The sequence below is a fragment of the Alligator mississippiensis genome, chromosome 1 (assembly GCF_030867095.1).
Source record: "Alligator mississippiensis isolate rAllMis1 chromosome 1, rAllMis1, whole genome shotgun sequence".
In the NCBI taxonomy this organism is placed as follows: Eukaryota; Metazoa; Chordata; order Crocodylia; family Alligatoridae; genus Alligator; species Alligator mississippiensis.
In genome coordinates this window covers 482,310,457-482,330,652 of record NC_081824.1, presented here as the reverse complement: position 1 = coordinate 482,330,652, position 20,196 = coordinate 482,310,457, and the positions used below count along the sequence as shown (strand labels likewise).

The window sequence follows — 20,196 nt, the reverse complement described above, 5'->3', positions numbered from 1 at the left end:
CAGAATAGAGGAGCACACCTTACCAACAGCTAACTGAATTACCAGCCTCTCCCCAATGCTCAGCACCCAGACAAATATCCCTGTGTCTCCAGTGCGTCACCATTAAATCATCGAATCATAGAAAATCAGGGTTGGAAGGGACCTCAGGAGTCACATCTAGTCCAACCCCTTGCTCCAAGCAGGACCACCCCCAACTACCTCACCCCAGCCAAGGCTTTGTCTAACTGGGTCTTCAAAACCGTCAAGGATGGAGACTCCACCACCTGTCTGGGGAGCCTGTTCCAGTGTTTTAACATCCTCCTCGTGAAAGAGTTCTTCCTAATATCTAATCTCATCTTCCCTTGCTGCAACTTGAGCCCATTGCTCCTTTTTGGTCATTTACCCCAACTAAAAACAGTCCAGGTCCATCTCTTTCAAACCCGCTTCAGGCCAGCATGTGTCCCCCAAGTGCCGTGCATGTCCATGCAGTGCACGACTGAGAAGGGACCACAACTTGGCCCAGGCACAAAGTGATGCTAAAGCTGACTATGAGCCCTGTACATGAAGCAAACCAACCTGCTCATCCAAAGCGCTGCTGAGGCTTATGCACAAAGCTCTCTGTGAACATGCCAGCAAGGTGGGGTCAATCGTAGCCCTGCACATGCCATGAACCTGAGGCATAACAGGATCAAAAGCAGTTGGTATGTGTATATAGCAATGCAGTGTATTTGCCATCCTGCCTCCTCCTTTTCAGTGCCATGGGGCCTGTACATAATGCATGAGATCGCCCCTGAGAAATGTCCTGTTCTGGTTCTTTACCTGCAATCAAGGAGGAAGCTGAGGACATTTATGAGCAATGGGCTTGTTAGTTTGGAGAAGAAAAGAGTGAGGGGGGATTTGATAACAATCCTCAAATCTGTAAAGGGCCAAGACAGAGAGGATGGACTTTTCTCTGCATGCAACTGGGAAGGGAGGGAGCATAGCACGAGCCGGAGCAGAGACTAAGCATCCTGGATGCCAGATGGCACCTCCGTGCCTGCCAAGGAGACTTGACTTCAGGAGCCCTTCAGCTGTTCAAGGTAAGTGTCTGAAGGCAGCAGGTAGGTCCCACCCTCCCTTCCCTCCATGTATAAAGTGCAAAAGTCTTGGAAGAAGCTACTGTGTGGGAATCATCCCCTGCTCACGGAGTCCATCCGCTGTCCTACGATGCTCAGAAAGGGCTGGGGGCACTGCCCAAAATGAGCCCCACAGTATAATTGCTCCCAATTACACTTAATGAGGATTAGGAGGTAGAGCTGATTTGATTACTATTAATAATTCAGGTGGCGAATTGATGAAACCTCCAAGTTAGTGCAAGAGGCTGCAGAAAAGTCTGGCAATATAGTGACTGGTAGCTTATTTTGCATTATAACATTTGCATTTATACATGTTTCCTGAAGGCTGACCTAATTAAGAGCTGGTATAAGCACAGTGACAGGACCAACGTGTGAGAGAGAGGTTGTCAGCACGTTGACTGCAGATGAAGCTGTTCGAATGGTTATAAACGCATTCGCAGCAACAAATAGCTTGCTAAATATTTTAGTATCACCTTTCCATAATGAAATTATCTGTTCCCAGCCATCAGGATCTTAATTGTCAGAGCAAATTATGCAGGACAGGAGTAAGAAAACGAGCTAAGACCAGGCTGATTAAAAATAAAATGATGAAAAATCAGGAAGAGAAAATGCGAGCGGTACAACAGAAGGGTTTTGAGTCGAAGAGCATCTCTGCCAATTTTTTCAGCAAAACGTTTTTTGTGCCATTTCAGGCATCTGTTTTCCCACAATGGCCCCCAAGCAATTTGCAAAGCCTCTGTGTGAATCAGGGAGGAGAAGGGATTTGCAAAACCCATTTAACTGAACAGGGAGGAAAGGCGAGATGGTCACTGCATCCACCTGAGTTCGCAGCAGCTCTCCCAGGCCCAGAGCAGAAGCTGCAGGTCCTAGATGCAAGCACTGCTTCCGATGGGGCTGCCCCATCTTTCCCCAGGTGCTTGCAGACTCTCACAAAGGTGGCCAGACTCACAGCTCATTCACCATTATCCCTGGTGTCTCCCCAGCTCCTGATTCCCCTTCCTTTGCTGCATCCCCCTGGTTCTCAGGTCACATTCAGGGGCTCTGGCACTCTCCCCCCGGCAGGCACCGGTGACTTTCTGAAGAGCCTGGCTCTCACCGCTCTGGCAGGAGGAGCCAGCACCAGCTGAGAGACTGTTAACAATCCCCCAGGGCTCCTGCTTGCATCTTGTAGTGCCAAAATACTCTTGAACATCCTTCCATGTCCTTGTCTGAGGTCTGCTCTTTGCTTCAGAAAACATCACAGCTCCTTGTTATGTAGATCCTCAGACAAAACCCCCAGCAGAGAGACAGCTCTGCTGATGGAAGTGAGCTTTGGTTGTCTTCACACGTGTCATTCAAGGAGATGGGGTACAAAATCCTTGTGTCTGCTTTCGCTGCCCCTGCACCGATGGGCTCGGCCAACACAGCTCTGTGAACCGAGCAATAATGGCTCCATAAGGTGGACAAGCCCTAAGAGAGGGCTCCATGCCACTGTGTTGAAGGAGCTTTGGGGTCCTAAATGTGTATGGCCAAGTCCAAAACTGGAGTGCCAGAAACCCTGCTGGACATGGTGGCAGCAATGGGGAAAGGCTGTGAGGGGTGCAGGTTGTAGCCACATTGGTCTAAGGATGTACGCAGACAAGGTTTTTTAGGTCAACATGAGATCTTTTATTAAAGGTTGCGAGGCATGTTAGCACTGAAGTGCATCTCTGTGTGGTTATAACGACTTCTGTGTCTAGTGTCATGGGTGTTACTCCCAGGGATCGCTGTCTTTCCTGATAAGCTCATACGAATGAGTTAATGTCGTAGAACTGGAACTGGCCAGCTAGATAAAAAGGACGTGAAGCGTTATATGGTTCTTGCTCTGTAGAAATAGCTGCAGCACAGAAAGAGACCAGGGTCTGCTCTTCTGATCTCCTATTCATGAACAGCAGATGCAAAACCAGGGAACCAAAGAGAGGAAGACGCTTTGGGGATCACCTGGTCCTGATGAAATGCAGGACTTCTAACCCTACATCACCCCTGTCCAATTTGAATCCAGCCTCCCCTTGACAACTCCCAATGAGCAGGATGCCAGAGCTTCCCTGGGCAATCTATGCCAGTGCCTCACTACTCCAACAAAAAGGAAGTTTGGTTTGGTTTGGTTTTTTTCCTGAGAGCTCATCTAAATCTGCCTCTCTGCAAGTTAAAGCTATTATTGCCTTTCTCCCTGCCCACCACGGCAAGGGAGGACAGTTGTTCTCCCTTTTCTTGATAGCAGCCTTTCAGCTATTTCATAGAAGGATGCAAAACCAGGGCTGGAAAGGACCTTGGGAGGAAACACCTAAACCAAACTTCCAGCTCAAGCCAGGATTATTCCTGACTAAACCATGCCAATCCAAGTGTCTATCTAATCTGCTCTTAAAAATGCAGAGCAAAGGAGATACCACCAGTTTTCTGGGTTGTCCAGTCAAAAGCTTAACCTCCCTCAGAGTGATAAAATTCTTTCTAATCTCCAACTTATATTTTCTTGACTGCAATTTAACACTATTGCTCCATGTTTTGTTCCCTGCGAATCATTTATCTCTACCCCACCATGTAACCACCTTTCAGGGATTTAAAGACTGTTACCAAATGCCGACTCAATCCTCTTGTCTCCAGAGTAAATATCCAAGCACTTCCAAAACTGGAGGTGTTCAAGAAGTGGACAGGCATTGGGTCAGGGATGATGCAGACATAGCTATTCCTATGCTCTGCTATGGTATTCTCTCAAGCTGCTGCACTTTTCTTGTTGCCATATAGGGCTGGGAAGGATTTTTCTGCCCTCTTCTGCTTCTCCTTGCACTAGGGTTTTATTTTAATTTATTTTATTTTATTGGTGGGGTGGTGCAGGTGGTTCACCTTCCTCAAGAAGCATTGGGTGTTGGATGCTGGGGATTTTGACTGAGCTGTGGTCCCCCTTCTTTCCCTACAGCAGATTTGGGTGTTATCTTGTGTTGTGTCAGGGTTGACTGTGTGACTTTAGTAGTAGGTTAGACAAGGATTTGTATGGGATGGCTTGGACAGAGATGATCCTGCCTCAGGCAGGGGACTATATGAGATGAGCTCCAGAAGTCCCTTCCAGACCTACTTCTCTATGATTCCTCTTTCCTTCAGAGTCAGGCCTCTATTCAAGTTTTCACTCTCTGCTGGGCTATTGCTAATTTATTTATGTCTTTCTTGTAGGGTAGGGCCCCAAACTAGGAGCAGTACTCCAGGCTTTGGAAGACAAACATCATGTGCCCTCACCAGTGATATGTTTCCCATGAAGCGTGAGGCTATCTACAGACTGCAATCCCAGTCAATGCAGGATTATTAGACATGCCTCGTTGCCTTGTCATTTCCCTTTTCCTTGCAAGGGAGGGTGTCGGGAGGAGTCACATGGAATAGCATCACTGGATTTGAGCCAGCACAGCATGGCCTCTTCCAATGGTAACAACCTCAGCTCTCCTGCTTTCACCTTGGTCAGCATCCCTGGGCTATTTTGTGGAATAGGCTGACAATTGTGGAAAGAAGCATGGAAAAGGCATCATTAATAACATCTGCCAGTCATATCCTGTTATGTTATGAATTGCTGGAAACACGCTGATGCCATGGAGACGAGCATCACAGGAGAACTAAAGGAAAATAGGTTTTAATGATATACTCCATGTAGTATTATGGAGTACTCAAGTTCGCACTTTTTCCTATTTCTGTGTGCGTATTATTGCTGTTTTTTAACCTTTTTTGTACAATAAACACATGGGTTTGAAAGGAGAGAGACAGTCTCTCCTCTACTTTGTGCCAGGTGTTGTGTTGCCATCTGTGGTTAAACACTGGGGTCCCACTGCCTAGATTAAGGGACATTTTGAATGTGAAATCATGTTTTTCATCAAGCAGCAAGGGTTTTTTGGTTTTTGTTTTGTTTTGTTTGGCTGCGGGGGGGGGGGGGGGGGTTGTAATGTCTTGTGTTGAACCATCTGCATGGTTGAGAGAAAATTGGATAAGCTTTCGACGACATGTTGCCCTGCCTCAGGGTGAAAGCGTGTCATGCTTCTCTTCCAAATATACAGCTTCTCTACTAAAAGCTATCATTAAAAAAGAGAGGGAAAAAAAAAGAACCTCCCCCGGTTTGCTTCTTGTACATGTTCTGGGCCATCGGGGCTATAACAGCATGTCCACCCTATTACATGATTCCCACACGTGTGTCTAAAAAGCTTGTAATGTTGTCCCAGGTTCTGCACACGTTCTCCATCAAGACCCCATAACCTTTATACATTCTCCTTGAGTAAGGTCACATCAGGCAAAGATCCTAATAATGCAGAGCCCTTGGGTTCTTGGAGTCTAAGACCAGTAATTTAGGTCATGGCAAACCTTACCATCCCCATGGTCCTCCGATGAGCTGCCTGTGGCTCACCCTCATGGAGAACTGTACTCCTTTAGGGGAACAGAGTGCACCCAGAAATGACATGAAGCCCGGCACCCAGCCTGCCCAAACTTGGCAGTGTGTACTAGATTCATAGATTCATAGATTCATTGATGTTAGGGTCGGAAGGGACCTCAATAGATCATCGAGTCCGACCCCCTGCATAAGCAGGAAAGAGTGCTGGGTCTAGATGACCCCAGCTAGATACTCATCTAACCTCCTCTTGAAGACCCCCAGGGTAGGGGAGAGCACCACCTCCCTTGGGAGCCCGTTCCAGACCTTGGACACTCGAACTGTGAAGAAGTTCTTCCTAATGTCCAGTCTAAATCTGCTCTCTGCTAGCTTGTGGCCATTGTTTCTTGTAACCCCCGGGGCCGCCTTGGTGAATAAAACCTCACCAATTCCCTTCTGTGCCCCCGTGATGAACTTATAGGCAGCCACAAGGTCGCCTCTCAACCTTCTCTTGCGGAGGCTGAAAAGGTCCAGTTTCTCTAGTCTCTCTTCATAGGGCTTGGTCTGCAGGCCCTTGACCATACGAGTTGCATTGGATCAGCCTGGCTAAGCCCAACCTGAGCAGAGCCCAAGTCAATAAGGACAGGCCAAAGGGATGAGGTCACTTCAGGGTGCAAGCTGTCATCATGCCCCCCGTCGATGTCAGTCCTTGCAATGCAACTTCCAGTCATAGAGGCTTACACAGTATGAACCAAACATGTGTCCTTTGTAGGGACATAGCCCTTATCTACTTATTCATGGCTCATTCCCTGTTGACCATGAAACCTATGAGCAGAAACCAATGTCTCACCCTTCCCTGAGATGGGATGAAAGATCACCCAATCCTTCCCATTATAGAACAGCATATAATGAAGGGAGGACAATTAATGCATGCACACTTATCATAGAAATAATACAGACCACAATCTGTCAAAAGGGTGTTCTGGGATCCTTCCTCATGATGGGTGTTACCCATGATCATTTCTATACACTGGGTTTCAGTAAGGGAGAGGGGTGGAAGAGGTGACACATGTTTATCTGTACAGAGCACTGCATCACAGAGGACTTCTCCAGTGATGAACCCTCCTCCTCTCTTCTTCCCCTGGGTGTTTTTCAGTAGGCTGATAAATAAGAGCCTGGTGCCAAGCCAATCCAAGCTATATGCTGCATTCACTGAATTTTCCTCGCTGGTGAAACACAGAGACTTCTTCGCCTCATCTACTGGGGCATCTTGGTGAGTTTAAACAAATGTTTCCTGAAATGGCCTTAGGCTGAGTTTGACTGTTATTAAATATTAGGCTGACCATTAGACGCAGGTGCTTAAAGTTGCCTAGAGCTAGAAGTTTGTAGCCGGGAAGACTTCATGGCATAAAGACAAGGAGGCAGGCAGTTGGACTGAATGACCCCCTGAAGTCCTTTCCAGCTCTATTTTTCTATGATTCAGCTATTTATTCTCAAATCGCCTGGTATTATATTCCATGAGTTTAGTAAGCCACCTTCTCCTGCAAGATGAAGACAGTCTTGGACATGCTGAGCCCTTCCTGATTCCCAGTCACTGTAGAAAGAGTTGTGGATTGTGAGCTTCTCACAGAATTGACTTTTTGGTGTGGACAGGGTTTGAAGTTGAATGATGGAGACCTCTCACATGCCTCATAAGGCCTCATCAGGTGCCAGCTTGGTCAAGCAGTCCACCTTTATGCTATTGCAGTCCATCAAATCATACGAACACTTTCTTAAAGGGATCAAGATAGATTCATAGATTCGTAGATGTTTGGGTTGGAAGGAACCTTAGCAGATCGTTGAGTCCAACCCCCTGCCCCAGGTAGGAAAGAGCGCTGGGGTCATGTGACCCCAGCCAGGTGCACACCTAGCCTCCTCTTAAAGACCCCCAAGGTATGGGAGAGCACCATCTCCCTTGAAAACCCATTCCAGATTTTGGCAATCCTTACTGTAATGAAGTTCTTCCTGATGTCTAACCTAAATCTGCTCTCCGTCAGTTTGTGGACGTTGTTCCTAGTTACTCCAAGAGGTGCCCTGGTAAACAGAGCATCTCCTATTCCTTGCTGCTCCCTCCCCTCCCCCGATTAATTTGTAGGTGGTCACAAGATCACCTCTCAGCCTTATTTGCAGAGGCTGAAGAGATCCAGGTGCCTCGTAGGGTCTTGCCTACAGGCCCCTAACCACATGAATGTCCCTCCTCTGGACCCTCTTGAGGTTGTCCACATCCGTCTTGAAGTGCAGCACCCAAAACTGGATGCAATACTGCAGCTGTTGCCTGACCAGTGCCACATAGATGGGAAGTATCACCTCCCTGGACCTGTTCGTGATGCATCTGCTAATGCATGATAAAGTGCAGTTAGCATTACTGATTGCTTCATGACATTGACAATTCATGCTCATCTTGGAGTCAACAATGACTCTGAGGTCCCTTTCCACTGCTGTGATGCTGAGAGGGTCATCCCCCAGCCTGTAAGTGTGCTGGTGATTCCTTCTCCCCAGGTGCAGCACTTTGCATTTTTTTTCTGTTGAACTGCATCCCATTTTGTTCTGCCCAATTTTCCAACCTGTCCATATCCACCTGGATCCATTCACTATCCACAAGTGTGTTAACTTTACCCCATCATTTGGTAACATTTGTGAATTTAGACAGAGTACTCTCCACACCCTCGTCCAAGTCACTGATGAAGACATTGAACAGCACAGGTCCAAGACCCACGCTCACATCGTTCCAGGTCGATACCAACCTGTCCATCAACATTCTCTGGGTGTGACCCCCGAAGCCAATTTGCCACCCACCTGACTGTGTAGTCATCTACGTCACAGCCACTCAGTTTATTTATGAGAATAGGATGAGATACTGTATCAAAGGGTTTCTTAAAACCCAAGAAGATGACATCTACCTTGATTGCTGTGTCTAAACATTTTGTGATCCATATTGAAGAAGTTAGATTTCTTTCGTCCTCACTGCTCCTGGTATATGATTGTTCTAAAACTTCGTCCTAAGGAAAGGAAGGATGGAGAGTAGCAGAGTCAGGACCCTGGGCTTCAAAAAAGCAGACTTTGACTCACTTAGTGAATTGATGGGCAGGCACCCCTGAGAAGCCAGGCTAATGGGGAGAGGAGCCCAGGACAGCTGCCTGTACTTTAAGAATGCTTTACTAAGAGTGTAGGAACAAACCATCCCGATATCCAAGAAGACTAGCAAGTATGGCAGAAGACCAGCTTGGCTTAGGAGGGAACTCTTCAGTAAACTAAATCACAAAAAGGGATCCTGTGAGACCTGGAAACTTGGACAAATGACTAGGAAGGAGTATAAGAGTATTGCTGAGGCATGCAGGGATGAAGAAGGAAGGCCTAAGCATAACTGGAGTTACAGCTAGCAAGGGACATGAAGGGTAACAAGAGGGGTTTTTACAAGTATGTCAGCCACAAAAGGAGGATCCAGGAAAGTGTGGATCCCTTACTGAATGGGGGAGGCAACCTAGTGAGAGAGGATGAAGAAAAGGCTGAAGTGTTCAATGCCTTTTTCACTTCAGTCTTCACAGGCAAGGTCAGCTCCCAGACTATTGCACCTGGCAGCACACTTGGGGGAGAAGGTTAGCAGCCAACAGTGGCAAAAGAACAAGTTAGGGACTATTTAGAGACTGTGTAGACTACATAGGGTTTATACAAGTCCATGGGGCCAGATGGGATATACCCAAGAGTACCGATGGAAATGTGATTGCAGAGCACTGGCCATCATCTTTGAAAACTCATGGTGAGTGGGAGAGGACCCAGATGATTGAAAAGGGGAAAATATAGTGCCCATATTTAAGAAAGGGGGGAAAAAGGATCTGGAGAACTACAGACCAGTCAGCCTCCATGGAAAAATCATGGAGCAGGTCCTCAAGGAATCCATTTCTTAAGATTGAAGAAGGTGGTGATTAGGGACAGTCAGCATGGATTCATCAGGGGCAAGTCATGCCTGATTAACCTGATTGTCTATGATGAGGTGGCTGGCTCTGTGGATGCAGGGAGACCAATGGATGTGATATAACTTGATTTTAGCAAGGCTTTTCATACAGTCTCCCACAACATTCTTGCAGGCAATCTAAGGAAGTACAGGCTGGATGAATGGACTGTAAGGTGGATAGAAAACTGGCTGGAGCATCGGGTTCAGAGGGTAGTAATCAATGACTCTATGCCTAGTTGGAAGCTGGTGTCAAGTAGAGTGCCCCAGGGGCTCATCCTGGAGCTGGTTTTGTTCAATGTCTTCATCAGTGACCTGGAAGATGGGATGGAGTGCGCCCTCAACAAGTTTGTATATGACGCCAAGCTGCAGGGAGTAGCAGATACACTGGAGGGTAGGGCTAGGCCCAGACAAATGGAGGATTGGGCCAAAAAACATCTCATGAGGTTCAACAAGGACAAGTGCAAAGTCCTGCACTTAGGATGGAGCACTCCCATGCACCAGTACAGGCTGGGGACCAACTGGCTGGGCAGCAGCTCTGCAGAAAAGAACTTGGGGGTAACAGTAGCCAGGAAGCTGAAAAGGAGCCAGTAATGTGCCCTTGTTGTCCAGAAGCATCCTGGGCTTCATGGGCAACTGGTGCCGCCTTAGTCAGCACTGCTTTAATAGTGTTGGTGTTGGCACGTGTCGGCAGCGTATTGCATAGTAATTCCAGCCACTGCAGCAAATCTGATTTTCGTAATGTGCCTTAAATGACTTGGGGTGAGCAAAATAAAACTCCTCTGAGGAGTTTTAGTTCGCTGCCCTATAGAGGTGGAGAGAAGCACCGGGCTCCTTGCAGCACAGGGGCTCTGCAGGAGGCCCATGCAGGCAGCCTGACAGCAGCCCAGGAAAGCAGGCTTCACTCAAGAAAAGTGGAGAGCTGATTTTTTTTTTCTCTGGAGCCTGCCTGCCTGCCTGAGCTGTGCGGGGCCCAGTGCTTCCCTCTGTGGCTGTGGTGCCCCCTGGACCTGCCCGAGCCGCATGCCTGCAGGTGGGTGCCACCTGGGGGGTGACACCAGCCGCCCCCCCAGCCCAAGACCACTTCGCCCACCACCACTCCACCCGCCAGCAGCTCACCCTCCAGTCCCTGCTGCCAGAAAGGCAGGTAAGTTTGGGTGTGCGCACAACACAGGGGTTTAAAGGGTCCTAAATTGAGACTGTTTTTAAAAACACAGCACTTCAATTTAGGGCCCCCGTTTAATCTACACATGCCCCAGGTGCAAGAGTTCAAGCCCCAAAAAACATATTGAACTACTCTGGTGCCTAAGAGACTGAAGGCAGTGATTTTTCCCCCACTCGTAGAAGTACCTAGAAACATGCCTAAAAGTGCTAATTCACGAACTGGGCAGCTCACTCCCCTTGAGGCATCTGATTTAGTAGGAGAGCTCTCAGTATCTTTACTATGCCCACCAACCGCACAGGATTCATATCCAAGCACTAGCGTTGTTTTCATTCAGAACCAAAAGTGGAGAAGGAGGAGTCTAGTGGATAGAGACCTCACCCAGGTTGAGGCTGTTCATGCTCGCATTTGCTACCTCTTATGAGAGCTGTTATAACCGGTAGGCTACATCAGTGGGAAATAGGGGTGACTTTCCGCTTCTCTCACTACAGCTGTTCCTTCCTGAATGAGTGCACAAGTTAAAGGATCAAAGATAGAGTAAGAAAGAGGTTACCCCCTTTTTATGGCTGCAGAGAAAAGCTTGAAAACCTGAAGTCAGTGCACCCCAAAGCAAACCAGAAGGCAAGTAAAAAGACCCCAATATAAACTCATTTCTATATTTACAGCCTTGTGATTTTAAATCAAATCTCATGGTTTTCAGGGCATAGGATTGTGACACAGTTTGTGCATGAGGTTTGGCATTACAGCAGACTTGATTTACAAGATGGGGTCTTGCTTGATCCCACATCATTGGTCTCCAGGCAGGGATGCACTGAGTAAAACTCTCCTGTGTGCTCTTTGGAGGAGGTCTGGGATGATGACTGCACTGTCTCTTCCCAGCTTCTAGGTGAACTCACCCTAAATTTAAGATACCAGAAACTGTTGGAGAGTCAGAAGTGTGGGCCTTCTGCACCACAAACTTGTCCTCAGAAAGACTGGAGCCCATTTCCCTGCTCTTCTTTGAGATGCCCTGAAGCTAACACATCTCTAAGTGTGAAGACATGATTGCATTACCTGATCTTCATGATGACTGCTTATATGTCAACATTTTTGACACTGTCCAACGGCAAGAGAAATGTATCCCCAAGGAGCTGACACTGCCTATAGCAACAGGGAAGCGACACATCTAGTCCCCTGCAGTCTAACGGGAGGGGTTTTAGCAGAGGGTCTGTATGACACTGTGTTGGGAAGTGTTTCCAAGCCCCTTGAAACAAGGTGAGCTTCAATCCAATCTCACATGAAACAGTGGCATCAGTAGATTGAGCTCTAATTTACACTATCGCTGCACTAGCAGAAGTGAGATTAGGACAGGACTGACTATGCTATGGAGAGCTATTGCATCTGTTTTTCATTCCAGGCTTACTGAAGGCCAGCTGGACATTAACAGCAGATCGTAGGCATGCCAGCTTTCAACAGCAGTATCTTCACGAAAGCCAACTTCATCCTTGTTGGCATCCCCGGATTGCGAGAAGCTCATTTCTGGTTGGCCTTCCCACTGTGCTTACTGTACCTATTTGCTGTCCTAGGGAACTGCACTGTTATGTATATCATTAAAGTTGAGCAAAGCCTCCATGAGCCCATGTACCTTTTCCTTTGCATGCTCGCTGCCATTGATATACTGATATCCACGTCCACCATGCCCAAAATGATGGACCTATTCTGGTTCGACTCTCTCACCATTGATTTCAATGCCTGTCTCATCCAGATGTTTTGCATCCATTCTCTCTCCGGCATGGAGTCCACCGTCTTGTTAGCCATGGCTTTTGATCGCTATGTAGCCATCTGCTGCCCCTTGCGGCATGGAGCTATCCTCACAAACTCCAGGATAGCCAAGATAGGACTGGCAGCAGTCATTCGAGGAGCTGCCCTGATGGCCCCCTTACCCATTTTTATTAAAAGGCTTCCCTTCTGTAGGTCCAGAGTCCTTTCCCATTCCTACTGCTTGCATCAAGACGTCATGAAACTGGCCTGTGCTGACATAAGGGTGAATATCGTATACGGCTTAATCGTGATCATTTCTGCCATTGGACTGGACTCACTCCTGATCTGCCTATCTTACATCTTCATTCTCCGGGCTGCCTTCAGTTTGAGCCGGGAGGCACGGCTCAAGGCACTGGGCACTTGTATCTCCCACATCTGTGCCGTCCTCTTGTTCTACGTGCCATTCATTGGCTTGTCAATGGTGCACAGGTTTGGGAACATAAACGGTTCAGTTGTCCATATAGTGATGGCCAACATCCACTTGCTGGTGCCCCCCGTGCTCAACCCAATAGTGTATGGGGTGAAAACCAAGCAGATCCGTCAAAGGATCATGAGGCTGTTCCAAAGAGCAAGGAGATGGGACCATTCACCCGGCCAGGTGCACAACCGCTCTGAAAAACACTAGTGAATTTCCCACATATCAGAAGCAAAATATTATTTGCCGATGAGGGTCATTCCCCCATCCTATATCTGAAATAAACCTGAGGCAGGTCAAAATCACAAATATCCAGTGCCTGGAGATCTCCTTCCTCCCAAGAGCCACAGCAATGCCAGCGAGGGAACTGGAAATGAGTCTGAGGGAGTCAGCCCTCTCCCTGGCCCTGACATCTGATCCTACAAGAGTCCCCGGGAGGTAACAAGACTCAATAGCCTGGCTCCAGCCCCAAAATAGTGGACAGAAGCCCAAAGAACCCCAGAGAAACCTATAAAAACTACCCACCTCTGGACCTTCCCTTGAGTTCAACAGGATCTTTAGTCCATCACCAAGGACAAAACTTGACCTACTGATTTCAGTTCAGTTGCTGCCTCTGGGACATTACGTCATCTTGAAACCTTGAAGGTCAACCTGTGCTGGTGGGATACATCATACCCAGACACTCATGGCAAAAATAAGGAGAAATAAAACATGGTTGTATAGCTGGTTGGAACACTCTACAACAGGGGTGTCCAACCTTTTTGAATGTGGGGCCAGATCACAAACATTTTATCACCCAGTAGGCTGGTGAACCATATTCAAAGACCTCACAGGAAGCGGTATCACATCACCCTCCCAAAACAAAAGCACAGTGTTTACTTTCATTTCCCGTCGCAGCACCTCAGACCTCAGAAAACAGTTGGAGGGCCACATGGTGGCCCATGGACTGTATGTTGGACAAGCCTGCTCTACAGTCAAAGATGGCCACATCTTGCCCTTTTATGTTGCTGCCGACAGCAGGTGGCTGAACCACACCAGTCAAAACAGTTCCCTAGGCTCAGGCACAGCTTTGACCTGAAGTTGCATTTCAGACTCTCAAGTTTGATTTTTTTTTTTTTTTTATACATTGATGTATCCAGCCTTCATTGTGGCAAAAACAGCCTTGAAAAAGCTAGCCATGGGTACGCAAGGCAGGCAGTGCTACCCACCTGAGTTTCCTTATCTAGTAGGCAGTGGAAGGGCTATTTCACAACACCAAGTAGCACTGAAAAACCTAAAAGGTCTTGAATGAGAAACCACAGGCTCAACTTGAAATGCATCTGGTGCTGTTGACTTCAAACTTTCATTGGAAACCTTCCAAAGCCCAACATTTCTTCTGTGCTTTAATGGACTAAAATGTTTGTGTCTCGGTTTAGGCACATCGTTTAATCAGATGCTGTAAAAGGGGTGAAGGATGTCACAAATGAAACACTTGAACCTGAGATCACTCTAAGAAGAGTTTAAGAAATTTCCAAGTATTCAATAGAGGCACCATGATACTACATGTGCATCAAATACTTGTTGGGCTGGTTTGGATTTATCTTGTACAGCTTTTTATTTTGGTTACTGATTTTGAAATGATTGGGTATTAATATGAAACATTACTGGTATTTAAATCAGATTCCTGCACCTTATACTTATTAATTATTCTAATCCCCATGCACCTTGTTCATGATTATTAATGATTATTAATGATTAATGATTTTAATCCCCATGTAGCTTTTGCTTCTTTACTACATAAAATAAAGAAAAAAAGAGGGCCGCATCCAGATGAGCGAGCATGTGCCTGTTGCAGTAACTCATTCCTCCAAATTGTTTTTCCAAATCCTACACAGCTACAAGCCACAAACCAGAAAATAAGGACCTCCCTTAGAGATCTGTCCAGATCAGTTAGGCTCTCTCAAAGCCTTGAAACCCACTTTCTTGATTCTATTTTCCTTTCCATCTCCAGCCCACTGCATATAACATCTCTGTGTCCTCTCCCCCCCCCCCTCCCCGATCCCAGTCTTTCCATGGTCCTCTCCCTGAAACTTTTTCAGCGGAAAACCCCCACATATTTTAACAGGTAACCATTAAAAACTGGAAAAACTCTCTCACTAGGAGGGTGGGGAAGCACTGGAACAGGATAACCAGAGAGGTTGGGATATCTCCATCCTTGGAGGTTTTTAATGCCCGGCTCAACAAAACCTTGACTGGGGTGATGCAGTTGGGGCTGGTCCTGCTTTGCAGCTCAAAGAAAGCCAAGATCAAAGAAGAAGTCAGTACAGGCTTTGTAACATGCCTTCATTGAGCATGAACAAACTAAGGTTTCCTTGGCTTGTAATTTGCCCACTGGTTATCTCCTTTCCAAACTCCACGTTACTTTTTTCCAAATAATGGGGCACTGGAGCTTTTAAAAGAAGCAAAAAATGAATGGGAGGTAAACCGCAGTGTCCCTTCCACTCCTATTTTATGATGATTTCACACATGGGCACAATTATGTATTTTGTTCCCATACTTTAGCTGAAACTTCCCATAGAAAAAAGCCAAATGGTTTAAGATTAGCAAAGGTAAAGTCCACTGGAAATGCAATCCCAAGTGGGTTAATGTCAAGCAATCTTAAGTAAAGGCATCACCGATAATAATGGAAATGCAGTCCCTGCTCCAATGAGTTCAGTCTTAGAATAGGCTGATGCCAAAATGTAATACCACTTCAGCTCCCTGTAGCAGCCCAGCTTTGCAGGCCTTTTCATAGCCAAGACCCCATTAATACAGGAACTGTTATCCAGACACACCACTTTCCATCTGTGTCTGCATAGCATCCCCACAGATGTGCCAGTAACAGCTTGACCAAAAAGTAAATACCAGGAAAGAAAATGTGATTTTACAAGTCTAAACAAAGTGAAGTCAGTACCGCGATCAGTCTCAGTCAACATCTCTAACACGGTTTGCAGATAATCCCTTTAAGGAGTTGAAATCCCCTTAAAAGTGAGGGATTGTTGAAAATGCCCTGCAGCACCTAAAAGCAAGATAGGCCTGAATGTACGGATCGGTGGTACAACTGGAGGGGGGTTGGGGGGAAGGAAGGGAACAACTGGGTTGTGGTCAGCCCCACTTCAGCCAGTATTGCCCCACACATTAAAGCAGCCCCAGGAGCAGACCTGCCCTGCAATGCCTCTGGTCTGGATTTGAGAACTGGAGCCACTTTTAAGTGGAGCCCCAGTTTTAGGCTGCAAACTACAGGCTACAAATACATGCATTTTCTCCAGCAGACACTTCAGAGCAGATGTACGAGGATCTTCCTGTCTTTTGCCCTCAGTATCCTAACCTTCCTCATCTTTCATATGACTGACTTGGAGCAACAGTTATAAGTCCAGTTTAAGGCTAGTTAAACAGTATAATGCTCTTAAGGAAAGGGACTGTATCTCTGCAATGTCAAATTTGTACAGAGGGCAGAGTGTTGTTATGCTGTCCATAGTTGGATCATGATTGCCACAGTCACATTTGCAGAACTCCTAATACACTGTTTGTGCATCAGATGACCACAGCGGGATGAGGGTTGTTGCCTTCATCAGGTGAGTCTCCAACACAGCTACATACAGACCGAACACCCAACACAACAGGCATCTCCCTACCTGCAACCAACAAACCCCTGCCTGGGTATGAAGCCTTATTAAACACATGCACCCTGAAATGGCCTTGTTGGGGCTTGGGAGGATGGTAGGTGGGTGCTATTTATAGAGCCGGGAACCATGGGGGGGGAAGGCTCTGCTGCTGATCAGCTGCAGGCACCGTGATGAGTGATCTGTTCCCTGGCAATGCACCCCTGGCATCAGCTTTAGAGATGCCAGAAAACACCATCCTCATTCTGGTATTGAATAGCTCTCAGTAGACCTGTCCTATATGCATTTCTCCAGGCCCTTTTTGTACCTGGCTATACCCTGCCTCGTCAACCTCCTGTGGCAATAAAGTCCACAATTTAACTATGTTGGGTAAAAAAGGTCTTCTTCTTTGTGCTAAACCTGCCATCGACTAATTTCAGTGGATGCTCTACCTCCCCAACTCGCCCCAGCCTTCTCATATTCTGCTACTTGTACCTTGTTTCACATCAGAAAGTGAAAGACAAGTCATTTTTCCCCAACTATAATTAGCTTGATTTTTGTGTATTACTCATCACTTTTCACCAGTCTTTCCCCCCTTAAATAGCTTAATGACACTATCCCGGATCTGCTTGGTCTTTACCCCATAAACAATGGGGTTGGACATGGTGGGCAAGAGCATGTAAAGGTTGGCCAAGATGATGTGAACATGTTGTGCGATACATGATGCGAACATGTGGTGCGATACACCCCCAGAATGGTGTGTGAAGAAAGCTGGTGTGTAGGAGATGGTAACTATAGAAATATGGGCTGTGCAGGTGCTAAAGGCCTTCCTACGAGCTTCTTTGCAAGAGAGGCTCACCACAGCCCTGAAGATCATAATGTAGGAGATTGAGATGCAGAGGATGTCAAAGCCCCCAACTAACATGACAACCATGAGGCAACGGATGGCATCAACCCTGACGGTGGCACAGGCCAGCTTCACCACAGCCATGTGGTCACAGTAGGTGTGAGGGATGGCATTGGTGTGGCAGTACATCTTGGCCAAGTAGGGGAAGGGCATGATGAGGATCACCCCCCTGAGGAAAGTGATCAGCCCCATGGCAGTGATGACTGGGTTGGTCAAGATGGTGCCATACCTCAGCGGGTAGCAGATGGCAACGTAGCAGTCCAAGGCCATGAGCACGAGCACCCCAGACTCCATCCCTGTGAATGTGTGAATGAAGAACATCTGGACCAGGCAGGCATCAAAGTCAATCTCTTTCAGCTTGAATCAGAAGATACACATCATCTTGGGCATTGCAAATGTGCCCATTGCAATGTCAGTGAGGGAGAGCACAGAGAGGAAGTAGTACTAGGGCCTGTGCAAGGCTTCTTCAATCCAGATGAGGTAAAGGAAGCCACAGTTTCCCACCGCAGCAATGAGGTACATGGATAAGAATGGGATTGAGATCCAAATATGATCTGCTTCCATGCCAGGTATCCCATTCAGGCTGAAGATGGAGGGGGTGACATGAGTGAGATTGAAACCTGTCATGACAGTTGTGTGCTGATCATGTTCCCCACTATCCCACGCTCAGTGGGTTTTGATCTCTGGGAAGGAAGAGAACATACTGACAACAGCAACGCCAAATATTTCCATAGGTCCTTCTAAGCGTGCATCCCAAAACCTAAGGGACGTTGTACACTGTGTGCATGGGTGGCATGCATACCTGAGTTAGAGAGTTTCCTTTAAAACCCAATGGTTTAAGACTCTCAATGCTTTCACACTTTTGGCTGATATTTTCCCCACTGTCTTTTTGTGAAAACAATATTTCCTGCGAAAAATATTTGAGTAACAAGTCTATTTATGTGCTTATTTGAGGGAAATGATGTAAAAACATGGGTACACGGTGGCTCTTTTTTTCCCTTTTCACCTTTAATTGTTTTTTCCTAAAGACTGAATCACAGCACAAAGAGGTAAAGGACTTGCAGGCAACCTATGTTTGCTATTGCCACACCTTTTTCAGGACTTCCACACAACAATACAGTTATGTAATATTAGACATTTGTTCAGCTTAGTCAAGCCTTGATAAGACAAGGCCACACAATGCTGTGTAAACAGCAGAGTGGGCAGTAAAAATGGGAATTAAGAGATGTTATATGACTGCAATTGTTACACATTTATGTCAGCGATGTCTGTATCAATGAGCTGTCGACTCTGGCTATTATAAAAAAACAAAACACTGCTCTATTCTGGCCACACGCCTATTCTACCAGTTGTTGTTTTTTTTTTTTTTTTTCTTTCAATCATGTGCTTGGACATCATTGCAGCCCTTAAGGGCAGGTCTGTGGCAGGTAAATCTCTCAGGATATTATTCTTCAGCAAAGGCTTGGCTATTACAGTTTATATCTTTATCACTCATCTCTGCTTTGCTCCACAGAAGTTAGGGGGAGCCAGGGCAAAACAATCATAGTAGGTAGGGTCGGAAGGGACCTGAGCACATCATCAAGTCCGACACCCTGCCATGGGCAGGAATGAATGCTGGGGTAAAAAGACCCTGGGTAGGTGATTATCAAGCCTCCTTTTGAAGACCCCCAGGGTAGGAGCCAGCACCACTTCCCTTGGAAGTTGGTTCCAGATCCTAGCCACCCTAACAGTGAAGTAGCGCCTCCTGATATCTAGTCTGAACCTACCCTCTGCCAGCTTCTGACCATTATTTCTATGCACTCCTGGGAGTGCTCGGGGGAATTGGGGCTGTCCCGCTCCCTGCAGGTTCCTCCGGATAAGTTTGTAGACTGCCACCAGGTCCCCCCTCAGCCTTCTCCTGTGGAGGCTGAACAGGTTCAGGTCCTGTAGCCTCTTTTTGTAGGGTCTGCCCTGCTGCCCCCTGATCATGCAGGTGGCCTCTTCTGGACCCTCTCCATGCTGTCCACACCCATCCTGAAGTGCGGTGCCCAGAACTGGATGCAGTACTCCAACTGGGGCCTGACCAGTGTCATATAGAGGGGGAGGATCATCTCCTTGGACCAGCTTGAGATGCACCTGTGGATGCATGACAAGATGTGGTTAGCTTTCCTGACTGCGTCCTCGCATTGGTGGCCCATGTTCATTTTGGCTTCAATAGTGACTCCAAGATCCTATGCTGCCTCTGCACTGGCAAGAAGGGAGTTCCCCAGCCTGTAGCTCTGCTGCTGGTTCTTCCTCCCCAGGTGCAGCACCCTGCACTTGTCAGTACTGAAACCCAACCTATTCTCATCTGCCCTTCTAACCTGTCCAGATCTAGTTGTAGCCTGTCCCTCCCTTCTAGTGCCCACTTCTCCCCACATCTTAGTATCATCAGTGAATTTGAACAGGGTGCTTTTCACCCCCTCAACCAAGTCACTGATGAAGATGTTGAACAGTGCGGGCCTGAGGACCGAGCCCTGGGGGACCGCACTGCCCACATTCCTCTAGGTCAAAAATGACCCGTCCACCACCACTCTCTGGGTGCGGCCCTCCAGCCAATTTGTGACCCATCAGACTGTGTACACATCGACACAGCAGCCACCTAATTTTTAAATGAGAATGGGGAGAATCAGGGTCCCTTTTTAATACACTATGGCCACATCTACACGTGTGCACATTTACTGCACAGCAATTTAAGTTACAGTACAGTAACCAAAAGTTACAGTGCATTACAGGTGCACGTCTATATGTGCCTGCCCATAATGAACATTATCTATGGTGACTTATGCCGATTTGGGCATACATTTGATACCTGCAGGATGCAGGTTTCAAAATATT

The 20,196-nt window shown here is 47.1% G+C and overlaps 1 protein-coding gene and 1 pseudogene across 1 annotated transcript; one reads left to right on the top strand and one right to left on the bottom strand.

The window, feature by feature from the left end:
- The first annotated feature begins 12,036 nt into the window (after window positions 1–12,036).
- Window positions 12,037–13,023, top strand: LOC132249597 (olfactory receptor 51E1-like). The gene has a single exon (XM_059725066.1). The coding sequence runs from the start codon at window positions 12,037–12,039 to the stop codon at window positions 13,021–13,023; it is 987 nt and encodes a 328-aa protein (XP_059581049.1).
- A 3,981-nt stretch (window positions 13,024–17,004) lies between these two features.
- LOC132249595 (olfactory receptor 52N4-like) lies at window positions 17,005–17,967 on the bottom strand (annotated as a pseudogene).
- Window positions 17,968–20,196: the final 2,229 nt, after the last annotated feature.